The sequence below is a fragment of the Anopheles gambiae genome, chromosome 2 (genome assembly GCF_943734735.2).
Source record: "Anopheles gambiae chromosome 2, idAnoGambNW_F1_1, whole genome shotgun sequence".
Taxonomy (NCBI): Eukaryota; Metazoa; Arthropoda; class Insecta; order Diptera; family Culicidae; genus Anopheles; species Anopheles gambiae.
Genome location: NC_064601.1, coordinates 35,408,179 through 35,430,720, shown reverse-complemented (window position 1 = coordinate 35,430,720; position 22,542 = coordinate 35,408,179). Strand labels below are relative to the sequence as shown.

At 45.9% G+C, this 22,542-nt stretch overlaps 1 protein-coding gene across 9 annotated transcripts in view; it reads left to right on the top strand.

Annotated features, from left to right (window-relative positions):
* Positions 1 to 22,542, top strand: part of LOC4577162 (phosphofurin acidic cluster sorting protein 2) — a 43,855-nt gene that overhangs the window by 14,613 nt on the left and 6,700 nt on the right. For all 9 annotated transcript variants that reach the window (XM_061640572.1, XM_061640566.1, XM_003436390.2 and 6 more), the window contains 2 exons: positions 19,897 to 20,773; positions 20,884 to 21,217. In XM_061640572.1, the coding sequence (XP_061496556.1) occupies positions 19,897 to 20,773; positions 20,884 to 21,217 (1,211 nt within the window). The remainder of the gene's footprint in view (positions 1 to 19,896; positions 20,774 to 20,883; positions 21,218 to 22,542) is intronic.

Sequence of the window (22,542 nt, the reverse complement as noted above, 5' to 3'; positions counted from 1 at the left end):
TTAACGAAACGAAGAAATGGTGTGTGTGTGTATGTGTTCTCGGTTGATGGCGTCTTGATGTTGGCCTTTTCTTCTTCCCTTGTACACCGGTACCACCTTGGTCTATGGCAGGCGTGATCCGTGCGTTGGTTGGCTACGGTGGTGCCTCGGTTTCGGTTTCCCATATGCAAGGGTAAGGGTGCGCGTGTCCGATGCAATTTGCCACCGAATGAGTTTCTAATTGTTTGCTGGCGTCAAGAAATTGCAAACCACCAAACGTTCGGTGGGTAATTGTGTGTAAACTTGCACGTGTGCAATGGAACCGTTCGGAAGCTAGCCGGAGGTTTGCAAATGTTTGGATGAAAAGCTTACCAGATGGTGCGATGATGTATGGGAAGCCTTATCAAACTCGTATTGGAAAGCAAGTGTTTGACTAATATTTTTACCTTGCTACTCAGGCAAATGCTAACCTTACATCCATAACAAATTCTACTCATGGTAGCTATAGTTGCACACTGCTGTTTGATTTCGATTAAGCTGGATTACCTTTATTGTGTCATTTAGTCCTTGAAACGGCCTAACATTATTTTTGATATATTTGTTGTAACACACTCTCTTCATATTACTCGTTTTTTGACGTAACGACCTATGATTTCTTAGTGGCTTCTGCAGGCTATCTATACTTTGTGGTGCCATGCAAATGGATAGTTAGTTCTCGATATGGAGAAGAAGTTATATTGGTCAAATGATGTCATGTATTTCCCATGGTTTCTTGGACACTTCATAGCAACTCCTTCATTATTCTTCCCCAACATGAATATCTCTCTAAGTTGATGTTCCCTTGAAGAATCACCTGAAAGAGATTTCACTGTAGATAAGTAAAAGAAGAGCAAAGGGGATGGTTTACCTTTTTCTTGAGAAATTTAAAGAAATGTATCTATTTGTCAAGATTGTAAGTGTTAAATTTCTTCAAGGATTTTTGATGTGTATGTATCATTTATGGTCATGTATTTCGCAATTAAAAGTTTTGTTATTTTGCCAAACTTTTGAGTTAACACAAAAAAAACCGTTTTGATTCTTGCTTTTCCTCGGAACCTTTTTCTCGAATACTCCTAACCAACAATTAAGTGCCATCTATTGGGTTTACTAGCATTTGCGAAGCAAGGGTTGCAATGAAATGTATGTTACACATTCCATTCAAAACGAAAACACAACTCTTCAACAAACCCTTTCAACCCCGCTGGGGCTGTGCGTTCGAGTTTTGCCAACCCGATCGCCCCCGATGACATTCTGGCATTGGCAAAACCGGAAGAATGTCACCATTGCCATCGGCAGAAAGTTGTTAGAGAGTTCCTCAGTCGTCAGTACCTCTAGAACCCCTTCGAGTGAGCGTTGGTTGTAACCCTAGCGAAAAGAATTTGCAATAAAAATTGCGCAAAACATGCTCCGGGGGAAGGGAGAACTTCAGAGCGAACGAAGGAGAGAGAAAGAGTCGTAATTCCAGCTCACAACAGAGGCCAATGAGGCCGCAATGCTTCATGCTTTCATGTCGCCATCGTTATGCTGTGTCTCGGGGTTTCCGTGAGTCATCCCACAGAGCTACCAATGCCAGACGGGCAGAGAACAAATTTGCCACAAAACAAAGCTATAAATATGTAGGTTTTGTCGCCGCACTACTGGCACTGGCCGGCGGTGCGCGTACAGGAAGCGCAAGCGATAGTAATGCAAGTTGTCGGGGTATATGTAAGCCGAACCCGTGCGTCTGCTGCGCCCCTTTCAGCCGATTACGTAGGTAGGGTTTATCGATGCGAACCGCAAAAGCAGAAGTATAAATATTTCAATCGCGCCTGGAATGTGGTTCTGTCATTACGCCTGCATTTGCACTCATCAGGGTCGTCGTGGGGCGGGATCGGAGTGCTATTGATTTTGCGAAGGACAGCCAGCCGGTGCCCGTCGGTTGGGCCTCCGGACTCAATGTTTCATATTTGCGATATTGTCTGCCGCTCGCAAGAAAACAAGTCAACAGAAGCCGGTAAACATAATGGCAAACGCATGCAGGAGAGTCTGTTTTGGTTGTTGCGGCGACAACAACAACCATATCAGCATCTGTGTGGGCTGATTGGCTCATGTGTGCAGGTGGAAGATCTCATTTGTGCGGTGTTCTTGGTTCTGAAATGAATTTCGTGTTTTTATTATTTCGAGTATTTTGAACACATGTTGGGCATTCATTTGTGGGAAAGAGTCGATATGATCATAACCAACAACCAACATTATTTGTGGAGATATGACAAGGTGTTGCGTACATTACTCTGTTTGCCGTGTTATTTCCACTGTAACATGTGCAGAATACGCTGCCATTGGATCAATTCGGTACATCCACCAATGCAAACTGCGATTAGTACACATTTTATTGAATAATTCAAAATTTAGTCTTTCAAGATGGCCTATAACAGGGTGGCCTAAAACGATCTTCAAATATAGCCTGAATAATGCATCGGATCCTTGGCGGTTAAGTTAATCGTACATCAATAACATTAGATTCGGTTCTACATTATGTATAGCAAACGGTCCGTTCACACATGAAATGTTTAGCCGGTGCCTCGACTGATTCAATTTTCCGAACAGACAAATTACGTTAGTTGGCGGTTATGCCTCCAGCCGCCAAACCCAATCGCAAGCGATGGCAATCATTTTGCATGATTGAGAAATCGGTCCCTCTTCTTTCTGCTTTCATTCTCCCTGTGATTCTGTCTTTCTCGCTCTCTCTATTTCTCTCTCTCTCTCTTTCATTTTCTCACTCTAAGCTCCTGTTTGGGAGCTCCTGGGTTCACTGCCAGTGTCTGTACACTGCATAAATAATGAGTCACTAAGTTTGGGGTCGTTGGTCCACCCACACCCAACGACGACCGACGCCGTTTGTTTCGTTTAGTGCTCCACATACACACAAACACACACACACACTGGCCACTGATCGATAAGTGTAGAAGAGCCCAAAACCCTAATGGATGATTTTTGGTTGCTTTTGTATCCTTTTTTATTACAGCCGTTACACAGAAACACACAAACACACCCAAGGCAGCCTTGTTTCTTCTGCCCCAGAAAAAAGGGTTTCTTTCCCCCCAAATCAGATGCAATCATGGGTGCGGTTTTTGATGAGGTCTCTTTCGGTGTTAGGTAGCGTACTTGGGGCATATTACGTTTTATTTTCTCTATCTTTCGAGTTGTTTTATCGGAATGTTAATTAACGTCATTTTGAGGTTCGTCTTTTACTTTGAGGATCTCTTCGCATGGTTCTGAGAAGCTTTCTGTAGCAGCGTTTCATGATACTGTTTGTTTCCTCCCCTGCGCAGTCCGGATGTAGTTGGCGGCTGTTTAATTGTTACATGTAGTAGAACATGATTGCCACTCCCTGTAATACGTACACCACTACAACGTAATCGCACCGTGTTACCCACGTGACAGGATGATCCCCATTGCTGCCGCGCCAGCAAAACACAAATTTCCTTGCATTGTTGTAGACTTTGCCGTGCCGTCGTCCCTGTTTGCCAATTGCTGGCGAGCGTATTGTGCGCCTGGTCCAGTGATGTGCCTCTCTTATTGACTTATTGACGGGTGTTCCATTATTCCCACTGCCATTTCCGCTTCCTCGGCCACGGCAAAACAACGGCGCAACCCTTCGCGCCAACCGTTTGCCTCGTCAAAGCGGCTGTATGTTGCACGAGAGATTGTTGTGTGCTTTTTTGTTGTTATTGTGCAGAGCCGGTCATACACAGTGCCCCTCGTGATCCGGAATTTGTGTGGCTGTGTATATTTACCTTTTACCCCGTCGTATTGTTTTCCATAGTTTTTCGCGCCTTCTCAAGTGTTGTTCGCCCGTGTGCTCGTGATCTGCCATTTGGACCGTAACCTGGGCGTACAGTGAAGGGGCTGCTAAGCTGTCCGTCAGTCAGCCAACGGTCTGGTTGGCACACTGGCAGCGGTGTGCCTCCTTTGCCCAGCTACGGAACCGGTGGTCACTTTTGTACAGTTTGCTCTTTCACCCGTGACACGATGGCTGTTTGGGTGGGAAAGTGCCCGGGAATGGGGGGGGGGGGGGGGGGGTTATGTTTATTGTTCGTAGCGCTGCCCGAGATAGAAAAGTCGGTTGATTAGAAAGCATTCCAGCCGGCGGAGAGCTTAGAATGGAACGTAACAGCACCAGTAATGTACAGTTTCTCAATGTCAAAGTGGAGCAACTTTAAAGTGTATCAGTGTATCAGTTTTCTATCTAACTCTGTATTTATTTGAAGATAAACGTTTCAAATAATGTGATGAACATTTGCTAACTTTTAAAACACTTTTATTGAGAGTTTACTTTATACAGGGTTTTCAATGATATTATTGACATGTTCAGCGAGTTGTTGATTCGTTCGGGCATATAATTGACACTTTCAGCGAGATATTGAATTGTTCGTAAGCAGGCGTTGACAAGTTCAGCGATTCTGTAGTGCTGTCATTTGTTTTGTTTACACACTGTGCCGCAGGGTTCAATTTTTTATTCTTAGAAGTCCTAAAAGTAGCTAATAATCATTCCCCAAGCTGTTTAATACATGAATTAGTTAAAACAAACATATTTTTACGAAAACCGTTTGTTTACCTTCTGATGAGAATGATCCAAGCTGCAGTCCAAGGGGTACGAAAGTGACAGCTCTATAGTATCGCTGAACTTGTCAACGCCTGCTTCCGAACAATTCAATATCTCGCTGAAAGTGTCAATTATATGCCCGAACGAATCAACAACTCGCTGAACACGTCAATAATATCATTGAAAACCCTGTAAGTTTATGTTTATGTGTGACTTTCCCATAGAAAGGTGTCTCATAATGTATTTTGAGCCTAACATAACTGACGAACAAACTAACCTAGTGATTTTTCGAAAGAATATGAATATTGAATATTGAATAATGAATGTAAAGAATGATATTTTTTGACGGTAAAAAAAATTAAAAAAAAAATCAATGCGATTTTTTTTAAATTTTTGTTATTGAAAATGAATTGAATTTGATGTCGTTAAAAAAGATTTTGAGTTAAATCTATATGCAATTTTTAGGTAAAATGGCATGTCACGGTGAAAAAGGCCTTCTTAAAGCTAAAGTTATAACAACACACAATGCAAAATATAATTACTGGTTGTGTTACGGTTGTAGTGATTAAACATCATCTCTCCGTAGTAAACCACACTGCAAAACATCCTGCAAACAATGCAGCACCCCTTTGCCCTAATGTACGCTACAAAACGCTTTGCTCTTATCGAGCCCAACCACTTTATCAGCTTTGATTTTCCAACCGACTTGTTCGCGATCCGGTAATCGATAAGACAAACGGAAGGCGGGGGGCGAAAATACTACTGTTGGCTGCCTCTCCCCCCTCCCATCAACCCATCAGCGTCTATCAGAGATGGTGCACAAAAACAAACATCGCGAAACAAAACCGCCCCCAGTAAATCACCACAGCGCACAGTCCAGTGTGCAGCGAGGGGAGATGTTTTCGCACGCCCTAAATTGGCCATCCGGTTTGTAGTTGGGGCGTCGTTAGTATTTCGCTGCGGCGTCCTATGGCGCGTCGTCCTCCCTTGGATGCACGCTGAGCAGCAGGAGTGCCGGCAGCTGCAAGACACAATTGTAATGGGCTTGTTAAACAGGGGCGTTGCTGCTGTACCACGAGTGTAAAGCTAATAGAGTTGGCCGGCAGTTATTTGCTGTCGATAGGAAGGGTTTTTTGTTTGTTTGTTCGTTGTTATCGTTTGAACCTCCATCGAGCGTCGCGCACCCTTTTACGCATTGATTGTGCTATGTAAGATGCAATGGACGGTTTAGCGGGGAAAGAGAAATAAATCGACCAAATAAACGATTTCTTGATAATCGTGTAGCACCATTCCCTCGCCGTCCGCCTGGTGCCGAAGCGACGCGAGCTTACTGTAATAGAATGTTTGCCTCATATTTCTTTGACCACAGCTCATCTTGATTGAGATGAGTTTTTCGAGAATTCCGAGGTGGGACGAAAATAGCACCCGAAATACTCATCACCAACCCCGTCGCGCTCGGGCCGGTGCTTCATCGGAATTCCCCTCCCCGAGCAGCACTCTAATTCGCAGGGTGCGCAGGATGCTAAAAGCAAATATTGGCTTTACATTCCATTGTAGGTCGTGTGGGGGGTCGTGTCGGGGTAGGAGCCCTGGTCTTGGTTGTCTAAGACAGCGCGCATCCCTTTGCTGCGGAGCGTGGGAAAATTGCTGCTTGTCCGCTTTTTTTCCGACGAAAAGGTGCTAGAAACACCTCAGCGAAAGAGACAGAGGCGTGGAAAAAACGGCGTATCATGTTTTAATTACTCTGTGACACGTACCGAGCAGCTCTGCTAGTGTTGCTGCTGCTGCTGCTACTGTGTGGGAGTCTTGCGATCGGATAGAAAATTCCCGTCCCCCTCCTTGGGCGCCTGGTAAGCGTTGCTATTCATCGATGCAAATGTTTTGGTGCGTTGCGGCCGCGGCTTAATTATTAGCCGGTTCGTGGTTTGTTAGCGAGTGGTTGAGATACAAGATCTTCCCACGTACTTTTGGGATATCACACGATGAGTCATTCCCCTAGGGGTGGTGTGCCCATGACAATGAAAAAAGGTGTATCCAACGCCATAGCAGCCGCTAAAAAAACGGTGCGATATGAATCAGCGAAATTAAATGTCATCCGCCGTCCGTCGAACGTACGCGCGAACGTGCAAAATGTGCACGAACACAAATTTTAGCACGAAATGCAACATGCATCGAGCAGAGAAAAAAAAAGAGAACACAACAAATGCCCCGGACGTACAGTGGGTGAAAGTTAATTTCATCCTGCAAAACTGTATCGAGCCGCAAAACCGTTCGGTCGCGCACAACACTACGCGCCGGTTGATGGCCATGAAGCTAAATTGCTCGTTCCACAACCTCCGTCCACCCATCCAATCACACCCCCTTCGCGATCGTGATATCCGGTGCTAGAGATCTGGTCGATTTACGACAGATTTTGCACGGGGGTTTTACTCCATCTCCTGTACGCCCCGCCGATCGTGCTGTTCGCTGCGTTTTCCCTACTGGAGTTCCCTTGCGGGGCGCAAGATCATCCCGCGCGTAGTGCCGCTGTGTTACGTCGGGAACGGGTGTTTGGGCAGTGTGATCTTTGAAGCTGAACCACGTATATTTGTGTGTGTGGGTGGGTGGGAGAACTTTATGTGTAGGTCGTACGCCTAGCTTGAAGTGTGTAGTAGGCCCTTAAACTCGTATGCCCCCGGTTTCTGGGCGGGCGAAACTGGATTATTATGATGTGGCGCATGTGTGTGTGTGTGGGAAGCGATAGTTTTTCACCCGGATCTAGTGAAATTGACGACCATCGTCGAACTGCGCTTACAGGTAGCACTCGCGTTTGCATAGGATTCAATGCAGCTAATGGATCTGGTTCGATCTTATACGAACGAAAATGTGATACATTGTAAAGAGTTTGTCTGTTGTTGTTGGTTGCAGTTCTAAATATCAGGTACGACAAGGGTGGCTCTGCTTAATTAAACTGATAATAATATTTAGATAGCTTAGTTTCGTTCAAAAGAATCTTGATAACTATGAACCAACTCTTTTATAGTCGAATTGTAGAATGAGTAATTAACTTCAATAAAATACTATGATTAATGCATATCGATGAAGAATTGCACAGCCTTTCATAATAAGCAACTCACTCTGCTTGGCTAATAGTGGATGATCTTGTGGACATCTTTTTTAAGTGTGAAACCTCTCATCATTAATATCCAATGAATCATTAATTTCCAAGGTAATTTAAATTGACAAATCTTATGCCGCGATTTGTAACTAGCGAGAAGCGACAAATAATTCGTTTTGGTTTTTTATTACACAAACATTAATACCCTTTTAACTGTTGAATATACAGGGTTTTCCGAGTCACAGTCCATCACAATAATTTTTAATTTCTTCAGCATGATTTTCAACACTTCAACGGGCTGCTTCCATCGTTTTTTTCACAGGGGCTTGAAGCCGGATCGCATACCCCGTTGATAGTTCTGAATCGAGATTCAGAGATTGGAAAGATTGATGAATCTGTAACATTCATAAATCTCAAAAGCTTCATAGATCTCGAAAGATCCACGAATTTGTAGGGATTCATGAATTTCAAGGGATTCTACAATCTCCAAACATTCAGCTTACGAGCTTGAGTTTCTTATTATTCTTCTTCTTGGCGTAACAATCTACGTGGTCATGCCAGCCTATACAGGCTTTCGAGACTTCTTGGCAAGTACCATGCAGTCGGATAGTTTGTTTGGCTACGGAGGACCGTCTCTCGCGAGGCTTGGTCCTACGACGTGCATGTTGTTAAGTCGTGCGAGTTAACCAATGTATCATGCGAATAGAGGTGCAATTTCATTTTGCAGTTTTTGGTGTCAATAATTGTGTCCTCATAACCACTTGCCACAATGATTGATGTTAGACTTTTTGTAATATTTGTAGCATTGTTCATAAACTCATGATACTTTTAATTGATGGAAAAGATATTGAAGGCACAAATTGCGTAAAAACAGCTATATTTCATCCTTCTTCCCGAAGAACATAACCTAATTCCTTAGAATTCCTTAGAATTCCTTAAAATTCTCATATTGCCTCAAGTGTTTCCATTTTTTTCAATAAAATAAAACAACACATTTCACCTACGTTTGTATACGACCCCAAAACATATTGCAACTGCCCGACACTGGTGAGAAAATGTGATGGACACATGTTTACTATTTTATTTATTGCAGCTTCCTGTTGCCCCGCTTTCTTTGCGGAAATAAACAAAGTTCTTAATATCACATTTGCTCTCCGTTGAGCTGAATGATGTCACCGGCTCGAGAGTGCTGGCGGCAAATATGTATCTGTGTTTTTATGTGCCAATTTTCCAACATCTGTCCAAACAGGCACTATCAAATCATTATTATTCCACACATTTTTTAAAGAATTTATCATCGGAAACAGATGTAGCTATGGTTAGCAACACTCGAAATGATAACGTCACCACAGTGCGTTGTGGAGTTGGTTAGTAAAGTCGGTCGCTTTTGTAGCCTCATCACGAGTGCCTTGCACGGAATTGTGAAGTGAGTAAAGTGGAGAGAAGATCAGTAATTAGTGATTTTCGTAGTTTATACCTTTCCGGGTGTTTGTTAGATTGCAGGTTTGTTTGCTAAAAGATCTCGCAAAAAAAAAACCGAAAAAGACAAACCCCATTAATTGGACCGGACGTGTTTAGATAAATTTAAATGACCCGCTAATTGATGAACGAGTAACACATGGAGGGTCGTGTTTTGTTGTTGGTGTGAGTGTGCCAAAAGAGGAAAAAGAGAAAAACGTTAACCCGTTCGTTCGTCGTGATGTGTGCCACATTTGAAAGTGAAACCATTTTCATCCACCCAAACCCATCATAAAGTCCATTCGTTCGTGTCCATCGTATCTTGTTCGTACGCAGAAGTGCCGTTGTTGTTGTTGTTGTTTTTTGTCACGGGAATTTAATATCCAACCCCTTCTCAAACGCGTCCCCTGGCCGGCCCGCGTAAGGGGGTGGTCCGCGTGTGCGCCACGGACGCACACAGGTCGCTGCTGCTGCGTAGAAAGATGGTTCTATATATTTGTGTGAGCACAATCCGATTGCAATACGACGCATGCCGTCCACGCGCTCGTTTCTGCGTCAACAAACAAACCACTCCAACATACACACAGGCGCGGCTAACCGCACACGGTCGGGTCCGCATCATCGGTCGGGGGGGCCGTTGTTGTTTGGTCTGACACGGCGCCCCCAAAGTCCCTGCTACTTGTGTGCCGCGAGATATGGTTATCTCGTCACCTTCCTTCCCCGGGCGCTGCGGTTTAGCGAACCACCAACCACCAGCAACGTAACCGTTTCGCCAATATGCCGGGTGACATAAAAAAGGGTTAAATTAGTAACCTTGAAACGGGTGGGTTTATCCCACCCTCCGCTCGTTTAGCGCTGGGTTATATCCTTAATTCCATGCGACAGCGGCTCGATGAAGCGATTAATGGTGGTCGGTGTGACACACGGGCCGCAACCGCCGCAACACTCAGGTCCCTTGGAAAAAGGAATGAGTGTGAGTTCACATTTGTTAGTACTGAAATTATTGAAGCTCTTTACATTTTGAGTAATATTATATTATTAGTCTCTGTAGAGAGGGGCGTTTTTGGAGGTTTATTTTCTCGCATTCACCTTTCTGTTTGTAACCCGTCAATCAGACCTATTCGTCATTCCTGATCCCCCAGCTGCTGCTTTTCGTATCGCGCATTAGCATGCATTTTCCCGCAGGAGCGGTTCCAAGCGTTGATCGCTTCCAACAAACATGGCCCGCGAGTGTGTGACATTTGCATCCATAAATTATCCACTCCGTGGGCCGAACGTCGTTTCCCGGATTGGTGCCGAGGGGACACCACGATGTGCATCGGGAGGGAACAAACATGTATCCACGGCCACACTGACACACCGATTAATCATCCGGTACAGCCTACGGGATTGGCACCGTCTCGGGAAGGTTACGGAGCCGGAGCTAGCGTCGAACCCCGCGAGAGGGTGTGGATGAAAAGAGCAAACAGCAAAATGGCTGGAGACGATCAGTTGGTGGACCGGGGGAGTATTTAGCGCCATGAATGGTGCATAATTGACAACCGGATCGATCATATGGGCTGGCAGCTGACCCTCTCGATGATGTAGGAAAGAAGAAGAAAAAAAAACAAATCCACTAAAAATGCATCGAATCCGTTCTGTTTCTAAGCGCGCGGATGGATGAAATCATAACTGCACAAACGTGCGCATCAAATGGTACGCACGCGTGGCCTCGTTTGTTTTTTTGGAAGATATAACGTGATAACCTCTTCTTAACCCCCCTCCTCCACCTCCGTCACATCTGAAGCAAGCCGAATCGAACGTGTGTTACACAAACATAACTGCGTCTGCACAACAAGAGAGCATTGTGCGCATAACCTTGTGTGTGTGTTTGTTGAGGAAGTGGAACCAGCGATAGGTTGCTGCGCGCGCCCCGTTTGCTGTGAGATAAGACGGCTCGATGAAAACAATACAACACAACAAGAAAGAGAGGAAAAAACAACACACATAAATCAGGCATCGACCCATTCGCCCCACTCTCCGCCTGTGGGTAAGTTCATCCTGGATCTCCAGCATCTTTTGATGTTTGGGGCTGGAGAAATGGAGGGTTTGCCTAGCAAATTTTCACCATTTTCTTCCCTCGCTTCGCGCTACTAACCCTCCGTTTGGTCCGCGTGGTCGGGAGTGTCCGATGCCTTCGTACATTCCGGTGCTGTAATCGGCTGTGATGTGTGTGTGTGTAAAAGTGATATGGGTTTGTTGAGCGTAGCATCTTGCACACTCAGATTGCTTGCCTGAACGAGCCCAATGCTCTCCACTAGCATCGAAAGCGGGCGATGCTTGTGTTGTGTGCATCGGATGAATAACACACAAAAAAGAGGTGAAGCTGCTGCTCATGCAACAGCCCGCCACTACAGCGGATATGCTTTCACTTGCATGTTGTGTGTTGGCGTTTCACATACACCCCGATATCGCGCTTGTGTATGTGTGTAGATTGAAATTATCACAAAACCAAACAACAGCAACAAAAAATGGAGCGCCGCGGTGAGCTGGTTGGTGAAGAAGATGCGTAACAGCTCGTAATATTAAATGTATTATTTATTACGCAACGTTTCACTCGCACCGTGCTCATCATCACACACACTGTGGTGGTGATGGTGTACGGCATGGTAACAAAGCGGTATCTAAATTGCTAACATAATGCAGCGCGAGCTTTGGATCCTGCTTGTGCCGATCGCTAGAAGGGCGAGTCAGGACGGAAGCTACCTTGAAGCTGAACTTCCCTGTCCCGGACGGGGGTTCGCCGCTTCACTATCGCGCGGGCACAGACAGGACACACGGGGTTCGAGGCGGAAGTGCTGGCGATGATTGAGATTGAATGATTGAGCTGTGGTGGTGGTGCGAGCTTGGCTGGAATAGTTGATGAAGCTGCACTGTACTGTACATTAGTGATGTGTTTTCTGAAGCGCACCCATGACTCCGATCCAACTCCGACTATTTTTAGTCCGATTCCGACTCCGACGGAATGGGAATCATTAGTTCCGCCCGGAGGCGACTCCAGGTGACTCTGGAGGACTCCAGGTGATTATGGAGGACACTGGAGGACTCCAGGTGACTCTGGAGGAGTCTGGTCGACTCTGGAGGACTCTGGACGACTCTGGACGACTCTGGACGACTCTGGACGACTCTGGACGAATCTGGGTGAATCTGGGCGACTTTGGACGACTCTGGGCGACTCTGGGCGACTCTGGACGACTTTGGACTACTCTGGACGAATCTGGACTACTCTGGACGAATCTGGACTACTCTGGACTACTCTGGACTACTCTGGACGACTCTGGACGACTCTGGACTACTCTGGACTACTCTGGACGACTCTGGACGACTCTAGACGATTCCGGAAGACTCTGGACGACTCCGAACGACTCCGGACTGAATCCGGCACAACTTCGACTCCAGGCAACTCCGGGCAATTTTAGACGATTCCTAACGATTCCGGATAATGTTGGGCGGACCTACCTTTGCGAGTCGGGTGCGTAATTTTAGGAATCGACTTCGGAGTCGACTTTGGATTTTTGCCAACTTCACCCATCACTACTGTACACAATCTATTCTGTTCTACTTTTTTGTTGTTTTGCTGGTTGCTGCTCCAAGACGACCAAGAAGCGCTCACGGTTCGTGCTCTGCTGCTTCAATCGTTCTCGACGACCTTCGCAAGGGGTGGGTGGTGGTGGGGTCGGAGCGATTCCCTCTCGGATCCAGTCAACCACGCTGCTTCTGCTAGTGTATCGAATCATTGTGAGTGGCTTGTTGTATCAATTGCCGCCCCCGTCACGAGATGAGTTCCGCAGCAGCAACAGCAAAAAGGTGTCCGCAAGCGCGCTAGAATGATGAATGAGTTCATAAAATACTTTCACCCCTACCCGTATCCGGATGGAGGGGGGAGGGGGGGCGTTTTGATGACCACCAAGGTTAGCAGGCAATCTGGTGTGCGCCCGTGTGTGTGTGTGTGTGTGTGTGTTTGTGTGGTCTAAAACAGGCCACGGGCGATGATCACCTTCATCCGGAATCATCTGCACTGATTTACGTACGAATAAAAATGATAGATTGATGAGTCGTGTCTGGATATTGTCGGTGTGTGTGTGTGTGTGGGGGGGGGGAGGAAGGGAAGCAGACCTATCGAACGAAAGATGGAGGCCAACTTTTCCGTAAGCACCTCTTGAAAGATCACCTTGGCTTACGATTACATTGAATGAGCCGTGCTTTTACCGCTCGGCAAGCAGCTCCGTTGGGTGTGGCGGTGGGTTGTTGTTTCAAAAGCGCCATTTCGGCAGATTCGCTAAAGTGGTTACAACGAATGAATTTCCTACGCCATCAAGACCATCCAGTTTGTGCGTGCGTGTGTGTGCGCGTTTGGCGTTCTCTGTGTGGAAGGAAATTCCGTCCGGAAAGGAAGTTCAGCTTGCTGCGAGATGAATAAATTATTCATCTACCAACACAGCCTGCCGGCCGCCTCGTGTCCCTCCCGGGCTGTTGTTGCGGGTAAATTGTTCACTTAACTTTCCGATTGTTCTGCCGCGTCGTGACCTTGCTTGTTGAGGCATTCTCGAGGGCAAGTTTTATCACTCCGAACCGATTTATGGTCCAGGTTTTCCCATCGCTTCGGCTCTTCCTAAAACTTTAAAATTTTATTACGACGACATTATTGTAAAGATGTAAAATTGCACTAAAATGGTAATTCATTGTAAGGGTGTGCAGCAGAAGTGTGGTAGCAATGAAAAACAATGACATATATCAACAAAATAGAAAAGTAGTAACGGTTAAAAGCTTAAGTGGAAAATAGTAATTTTTTTATTGCGCAGCATCTCTCCGCTTCTGTGTTACTTAGTAAATACTGTGCTCCTAATTCGTGTACGAAACGTGATGGAATGTGGCCAAGCTTTTGTGGCACTAATGTGCATGCAAATCACTCGTTCACTCCGCTCATTTCAACCTGTAAACGTTTTACTTTTGCGGCTACATACACAACAATTAGTATCAATCAATTGCCTTTAATCAAATAAAGGCATGCGCGTGTGTTGCCCTATTAGCATTTTAATATAGAGCTAAAGGAGCGGTGTTTTGGGCTAAAAACGCGTCGCAATAACTAACGGGCCCCCGTCACAACTGCTGCGAAAGCGTTCGCGAAGCACGCGCTCCAAAATGGTCTACTACATATGCGGTACGGTACGCGTTTTGCAACAGAAATCAATTGATGAACGATAAGCCCTGCCAGCCAGCCAGCCCACCTCTGATGAGAGGGGATTGGTATGCATATTAATAAAGAGGAGAATGCCTTAAAAAACGGTGTGCGCTGTCTGGTATGGTCTTTTTCGAGTGACAGTTTTGATTGATTGTGACGTGCGTCGGATTGGGTCTCGCATCCATTTTGTAACATAGGGTAGGTGTAAGTATTCCCGATTAGATAGTATTTTGAATAGGGCAGAATGGAGCAATTTTCAACTCTCTTTTACACCACCGGCACTGTCCCTGGCTCGGTAGCGATGTAAATAATTCGCGTCATTAACATACAACGCTCGTCGTGCGTTTGTTTACTAAGGCTCGCTTCTTGGACTGCTTTTTCCCCTTTCCCACCCTTCGGCCATTTAGTAGTCGCTCGGTATTAGTTGTCAGCAATCGGTTTTTTGTATGTGTGCTGCAAATGCGCCGTAAGTCAAGGACCACCCGCGAATTATTGCCCATCCGTTTTTTTTACTTCTAACATTCGCAACCACTGTGGTACGCAGCAACGGAAACCGGCAGCAGCTGCATGCCTGGGAAAACGACGTGAAGTAATATTACGAGGAAAAAAAGCAATTGGGAAGGAAATGGCACCGGTCGGTTGAGCAAGCAGGTTCTTTTCGGGGACATTAAAAGATAAAAATATCCTGCGCCAATGCTAAACGCCGCGCGGCCTCTCTCGCTCTCTGTCCTTTGCGCGAGTTTGGTGTAGAACTCTTTGGTTGCAGCGGCCAAACACCCCCTGGTCTTGCCATGGTTGTTTTTCTTCTTCTTGTGCCCGTTGCCAGCTGCATGCAATGTTGTTGCGTTTGTTTTTGTGTTGTTAAAGGTTGCGGGTTGAAGGTGTGTGTGTGTGCGCGCGCTCAGTTTTCGGGTGCTCTGTTGAGACGAGGGAAAGGTTGGTTTGGGGCAAGGTCGATGGCGATAAAAGGGTAATCTTCGCATCCGTCAACCGGGAGAGGGGCTTGACATGACTTCCCTGTGTTCTCGGCCGGTTCGGTTCGGAACTTGGATGGATAAAGGTGCATTTTGGGAAGGTGCGAATGAAAGGAATACTGATTTAATTTTTATTTGTTCTCACACGCATTGCATTGCAGAGTTTTATGATCATTCTTTGTGATTTTCACGAAATGAGCTCCTTCTTAGTATACATATTCTCCAAATGCTCAGTTACTATGCCAAGGTGTTTAATGCACATTACATATTAGTAGACAAGGCCAAGAACACTGACAACGAAACGGAACTGGGTACAACATTAGAATGTGAATCGATACCAAAACCTTGTCCAAAACAAAGACTACTACAGAGAATAATGCAGGGACAAAACAGAGGAATTGAAGTCAGCAGGCAATAGTTCCACAGTGTCATAAAACGAGCGTCCGTTTGGGACATTTAGGGGACATTGTTTGTCCTACGAAGAGGACATTCTTTTGCATGAAATATTTAATTGAAGTAGGTAAATAATAATATTGAGTTGTTAAAATGTTGCTCAATTGAATGAAAATAATAACCCAAAATGAGTTTAATTACATCTGTTTCTTTTGTTGGATGAATTGCCTTTCACATTGTTGCCAACTCCGCAAAGGCTCTATTCTTGTTAACAGCGCCAATAAATCTTGTGCCATGTGTGAATGTGCCAAAAGTGTCGGTACGGTTGTAACTGAAACGGAAAACAATCATTAAAAAGGGCAAAGTCGTTCATGTTAATCTTGTGATGGTATTGCTCTTTATTTAAAACTGTTTTTATTTTCATTTCCGCGACACAATACAGTGCTCGGATATTAAGCTAACACACAGGTACACAATTAATCATTAAAACAACTCATCAATTGGGAATGCTTGTTGGAGCTAAAAGTAGACTCACGCTGACGAAAAAGACGCAAAAGCAGCATACATTACAGCAAAAAATACACCCAAAAAAAAGTTGTTTAATTGCACCAAACAGTAGCTCGTGGCCTGTGTGTTTGCCAAAGACAAAATAACCATCTCACACACGAACTGACGAACTGTTCTGGTGCCGACCGGTGGTGCGGACGCGGGAGTGTGAACTTGTGGTTTCGTGTTTGCGCAATGATTTGGTGTAATTAAGTTTACTGCGGACAATTAATTTGCTTACGTTTCGGAAGCACTGCGTTGCGCTCTAGCTTGGGGACGCTACCACCTTTTACTAGCACGAACACATCTCTCGGTGCTCTCTCTCTCTCCCTATGTCTCTTCGCCACAGCAAGTAGCAGTGCCGAGTGGTTATTTAGGGATGACAAACACGTGACACAGACACGACATGGCCTGAGGAGGGAGGGGACTACTAAAGGGGGCAAAAGGGGCGGGCATGCAAGTAATTTTAATGGCTCATTGGATAATTTGGCAGAGGAGCTGACATTCGGTTCGGCAGGTCGCCCGTAACGGTGGCAGATCGTGGCAGGTGCGAAGAAATCGGGGCGCCGTACTAATAAGGGCCGGCAATTGGATGGGACCGAAAGTGAGGTTTTAGATGGGAGAGGGAGAGAGAGAATGGTAGTTGCAGAAATTGGTCACTATTCCAAAACACGATGCGCTTACCTTTCGTTGACTTTTTGCCCACTTTCCTCACCTTATACGACACTCTTTAGTGTGCGGTGTGACGTGGGTTGGTTGCATGTCTGCTTGCTCGTTTTAGCGCACGACACAAGAGACAAACGTTTGATTGTTTGATCAATTGTCTCGCTTAGGATTGCTGAGGACAGGAGGTAAAAAATCTGTTACGCTTGAACCTTCGATGAAAGGGGGAACCTCTTTACTACTGACGTTATGGTAAAATAACACCAATAATGCTGATTCTTATATTTGGATAAATATCCATACAATCCTTTCCATATTTTAAAACAATTGGAAAGTAATAATTTAAATTAATCATAAAGATTCAGGACCTTAGTGTCAGGGATGATGGATGTCTGTGTCTGTGTAATTAGTTCTGTCGCATTCGTGAGCAGAGTGCAAATATTGGTCGTTTTACGGTTAAAATTATTAATATTTAGTTTGACTGGTCATTTAAGTAGTCCTTCCAAAGGTTCGAACAGAACTTAGCCAGTTAAAGTGGAAATTTGATGTAAATATCATTTTCTTTACAAAAATATTACCATTTCTTGTTGAAGTTCATGCAAATGATCGTGAAAAATGGAAGAATAATGTAATTTTAATATTAAATGCGTTTAATTTGACTGAATTGTGTCCAACCATCCGGAAAATCAATTATTTGAATATGAAGAATAAAGCTTCCTATTTATGTTTGTTTTGTGGTAGATATTTTAAAACATCAAATTCCTCTGATCAATGTTCATTTTCTGCAGAATGGCTTGAGCACAACTAAGGTCCATCGTCAACTTCTATAAGACCTAACGTGTATTGCATGTATCGTCCTACCCGTTATTCAAGCATTGTATTGGACCTTTTGAGTTACGTGGTATAATAAAGCCTTGTAAGAATGTATCAGGCTAGTGTGCGATCACGTATGTGTGTCCTATTGTCAACACCGGAACCCCTGAAGTTTTGCCCTTTTTCGCGTGACTTCGTGTGTTTAATGATATAATTTCCCATTTGTGGCAACTTGCTAACGTCATTCGATGCATTTCAGATTCCAATTTTTGAACTCCTGAACGTAAATCCTAATGTTTTTTATGCACCCACAAACAATCACTGTCCACTTCCTGTTTAAACTATGGCATTTTTCTTGTACACGGATTATTCATGTGTTCCGCTTTAATATGTACCGGGGGAGAAGTGTACTACCTGTGCACCGTAGGATGTGTAATTAATATTCACATTCATGCTCGGTTCCGGTTGACACTTTTTGTGATTTTTCCTTTCCCACCCGCGTGCTGATGTTTCCTCAGCCAGCTAGGGGAAGGCAGTTTACATTGGGTTGCTTCCGCTGGTGGTTGTCTTTCTCTCTCTGTCTCTCTCTCTGTCTCTCTCTCTCTGTCTCTCTCTCTCTTCCGGTGTACTCACTCGAGTTAAGCAATCGCCCAAGATCCGGATGTGCAGTGGAAAGCGAGGACAAAAAAAGCATAAACATAGGTGTCAGTGTTTAGCATTGCGCGCGCTCTCTGTTCACGTCACGTACCTGCCAGCAGCTCTTGACCTGTCCCTACACAGACAAAGAGGCTTGCGGACGTGATTTGTGCCGTACCGTGTTTGGAGGGCTCAGGCCAGCATATTCGTTCTGACCGGAATTTACAACTACAGTGCAGTGATAGCAGACAGACATGAGGCGAGCGAAAGGTATAACGCACCTGAACATCATGTCATACTTTGTAACTACACCAGCCAGCCGGTGAACCGAAACGGCAAAGATAGATATTATCGGCACTTTGGGGTGACCTTTTCGTGTTGTGTGAAGGTGTATGTTTGCGTTGTCTACGGTTAGAAAATGGCATGTCTCGGAGGAGAGTTAAATGTCGTAATTCCCAAGGTGCGTCTTTCCCTGCCGTCAATGGTGCGGATTGTCTAAGTATCAGTTGCCCTGGTGCATATTGGATTATGATACGAAGAACAGCGTAATTCTGCCACACATTTTTTTTTGTGCACTGTAAGATTGATGATGGATAAATTAGTTTAATTTGAATAAGAGAGAAAAACTACACCGCTCCTTACCGAATCCTGCACAAGGGTAAACGGTATTGAGTGATGGACAATTAGTTATCTTTGCTACTTTATCTACGCTCGTCATATTTCCAGGAAAGCCGGATTAGACGCAGTCGTCTCCCTTATCGGCACCGTCCCACTCCATGGTGCACAACAAATGTCACCCCGAAAGAACCGCACACGATAAGAATCCGTTTATCCAGCACACCATACAAGTATCCGATGCATGTAAACCCCTGTGTGGCACCACCGGTGTACAAGAAGGGGTGTCACTATGGTACGGCATTTGCTAGCTGCTCATAAATTATGCACTAAATCGAGCACTTTCATTTCGTCGATTGGTCATTAGAGCGAGGGACACACGCTGGTGGCGGTGGAACGGGCAGAAGCAGAACAAAGGACACACAAACGCATGCGGCCCCAATGTGTCACGTTTCCCATGCGTCACGGTTTTGGGCTTGCTGACGTGACGAAGGGACATTTCTGCTGCAGGCAAACGCGTGCTGTGTGTGTGTGTCCTTTTTATCATCCCCAACCGTTGCCCCGGACTTCTTTGCACCATCGGGGAATGGTTTGGTGGTTTTATTGTCCTTTCCCAACGCAACAAAAAAAAAAAAAGAAAGGATTGCCGTAATGAGTTGAAGCATGAGACGCTTAGTGGGCAGCACCAACGAGGAGCGCTCCCTGGGTTTTATCGTTTTATAAATAGTTTTGGGTTATTGAATGCCTGCGCATGGAATCAGATTTCTAAATGAAATGAATTTCAATCGCTATGCCGTTGTCCTGGAATAATACCAATTAATCTAACATTTCTTGCTCTCTCTCTCTCTTTCTCCTTTTCTCCGCCATCTCGTTACAGATTATGTTCGTTAAAAATTACCCGCCTGTCCCTGCTCACACCCCTGCCGGCCGATCTAACGTCACTGTCGCTGGCGGTTCGAATGCAAAGCTCAAAGCGAACGCTTCGCTCGCACGAAATCCCGGTCCCACAGTCGCTGAGCGCCGGGTACGGCAGCACCGGTGTGATCGGCACCGGTAGCATCACGGGTGGCGCAGTCGGCGGAGGCCTGACCGGCGGTACAGGGCTGGCCGGTGGAGGTGGCGTTGGTGGAGGCGTCGGCGTCGGTGGCGGTGGCGGTGGCGCCGGTCAGCTCAACTCGCCGCCACTGCTGGAGACGGAGCTGGACCTGCACTTCAGCCTGCAGTATCCGCATTTCATCAAGCGCGACGGCAACCGGTTGCTGATACTGCTCCAGCGCCGCAAAAAGTACAAAACGCGCACCATCCTCGGCTACAAGACGCTGGCCGAGGGCGTGATCCGGATGGACGCGGTGCTGCAGAAATCGATGGACATGACGGTGGAGCTGAACGGGTCGGGGAAGGCGGGCCGGGCCGGGCTGACGATAGCGACGCTGCGCGCCACCCAGGTCACGTCGATCCCGGTCGACCAGGACAACAAGAACAACAACAGCCTGCTGGTGACGGACCGGGTGAACGAGTACTCGGACGAGGACGAGGAGCAGGAGTTCAGCTCGGGCGACGAGAACGACGAGGGCCTGTCCGGGTACGCGGCGAAGCGCAACTATGCCGGGAAGCGCGATTCGTACAAAAAGTTCGAATCGGGCGAGCAGGACGGCGAGCAGGAGGATGGCAACATGCTGCCCTCGAACCAGGCCGACAGCGACAGCGATTTCGACAACATGGGCAAGGAAAAGTCGCGGGGGAAGATGAGTCGCGTAAGTAGAGGGGGAGCGCATGACGAGTGTTTGCACGGAACATGATGTAACTTCTGGATCAACGAACTGACGCTTAATGAGTGTTTGTTTGCGTTTGGTTTCCTTTCTAGCAACGGAATTTCAAGCAACGCATCATCTCACTGCTCAAACGCTTCAAGGTGCCGGAAGAGCTGGAGGGCGACGTGCGGGAGCGGGGCCCGGCACTGCGCGGCAAGCGCGATCTGGACGCCCTGTTCCAGGAGCTGGAATCGTTGTCCTGCGGCGAAGGGGACGACTCCGGCCAGGACATGGACAGTCTGTCCATCGGCTCGACGCCGAAGCCATCGTTGAGGCCATTCTTTGAGCACTCGGGCAAGCCGGTCCTCACGCAGCAGCATTCCTCGATACAGCTAAGCTCGATGCAGAAGGGCGGCGGCGGTGTTGGTGGTGGTGTTGGTAATAAAGGTAAACAACGACAACGAGCTTCGTCCTGCTGCAGGCCCGCAAAAAAAGATCGGCCCAAAATATGGATGGTTCACGGCCGCTGATTTGTATTCGGGACCAAGATGTAGCCTTTTTTGTTTTTTTGTTTGTTTGGGTGCTGTTTTCCATTTGCTGCTGCTCTTTGTGTCCATTTTTTGTCGCTTTGTATCGTCTCATTTTTGGTTTGGTTTTAGTTTGTTTTGCAAAAAAAAAGAAAGGGCACTCGAAACCGCAACTAAAGCTTTCATCAGTGCTGCAAAGGTATCATGAGCATCACGAGATATTCACCAACGAAAACAATGAACATATTCGTGGTAGCATGATGCTCATTGCTGATACTCAATGAAAGTGCCTCATGACATGTCGAACGCGACATGCGAGTGCTTGAGTCAAACGCGATACTCTGAATGACAAACTGAGCTTAATCCCGTCGCAAGCATAATCATGACTTTTTCTGGCTGTGAGCAGTGTTGTCAAATGTCACTGTTTCAGTCCTCAACACTTATGACTGAAACGAACCTCAAAACAGCTCACGTACAGAAGTGAGATGACCAGAAGTAAGACTCAAACAGTTGGTGGTCCAATCACATGCTTGATGACATTTTGTTTAGCACCCAATTGTTGGTCACTCACTTGGTCACGACATTTTGTGTCAGTGATAATCACGACATTCTTGGAATATACTTGGCGTGTGGTTCCAAGCAGCAAAATGAGCATGCTTTCTCGCTCTGTCTAGTTTGATGGTCTGACGGCCAAACAAAGCATGAAACAATGCTCATTTTGTTTCTTGGAACCACTCGCAAGCACCGTATATCTCCCATGACCATCGCGATGGTCACCGACTGAAAATGTCGCGACCAAGGGACTGACCAAGAGTTGGTTGCACACAATGTCACCAAGCATGTGATGGTCGCCACAACTGTTTGAGTCTCGTCTCTGATCCTCCCAGTAGAGATCGTGACGCTGACATGATTTTTTTTCCAGTCAGAATTTGTCATGACTATATCAATGATATTTTGCAAAACTGAAAACTGATGTAAAAAAAAGTCATGACATAGTGACTGACCAAGCGATGATGGCAAAAATGTCATGAAGCATGCATTGATGACACCAATCGTTTTGAGTATCATCTTTGATTATCACAATTGAGTACGTGACGCTGACATGGATTTTGTTTCAGTCAGATTTTGTTATGACATTGACAGTGACATTTTGCAGCACTGGCTTTCATACATTCATGATGCCTTAAGGTTAAATATCGCTTCAGATTAAAGGATTATACGCTTCCTAGTTAGTGTTTCGTTTTA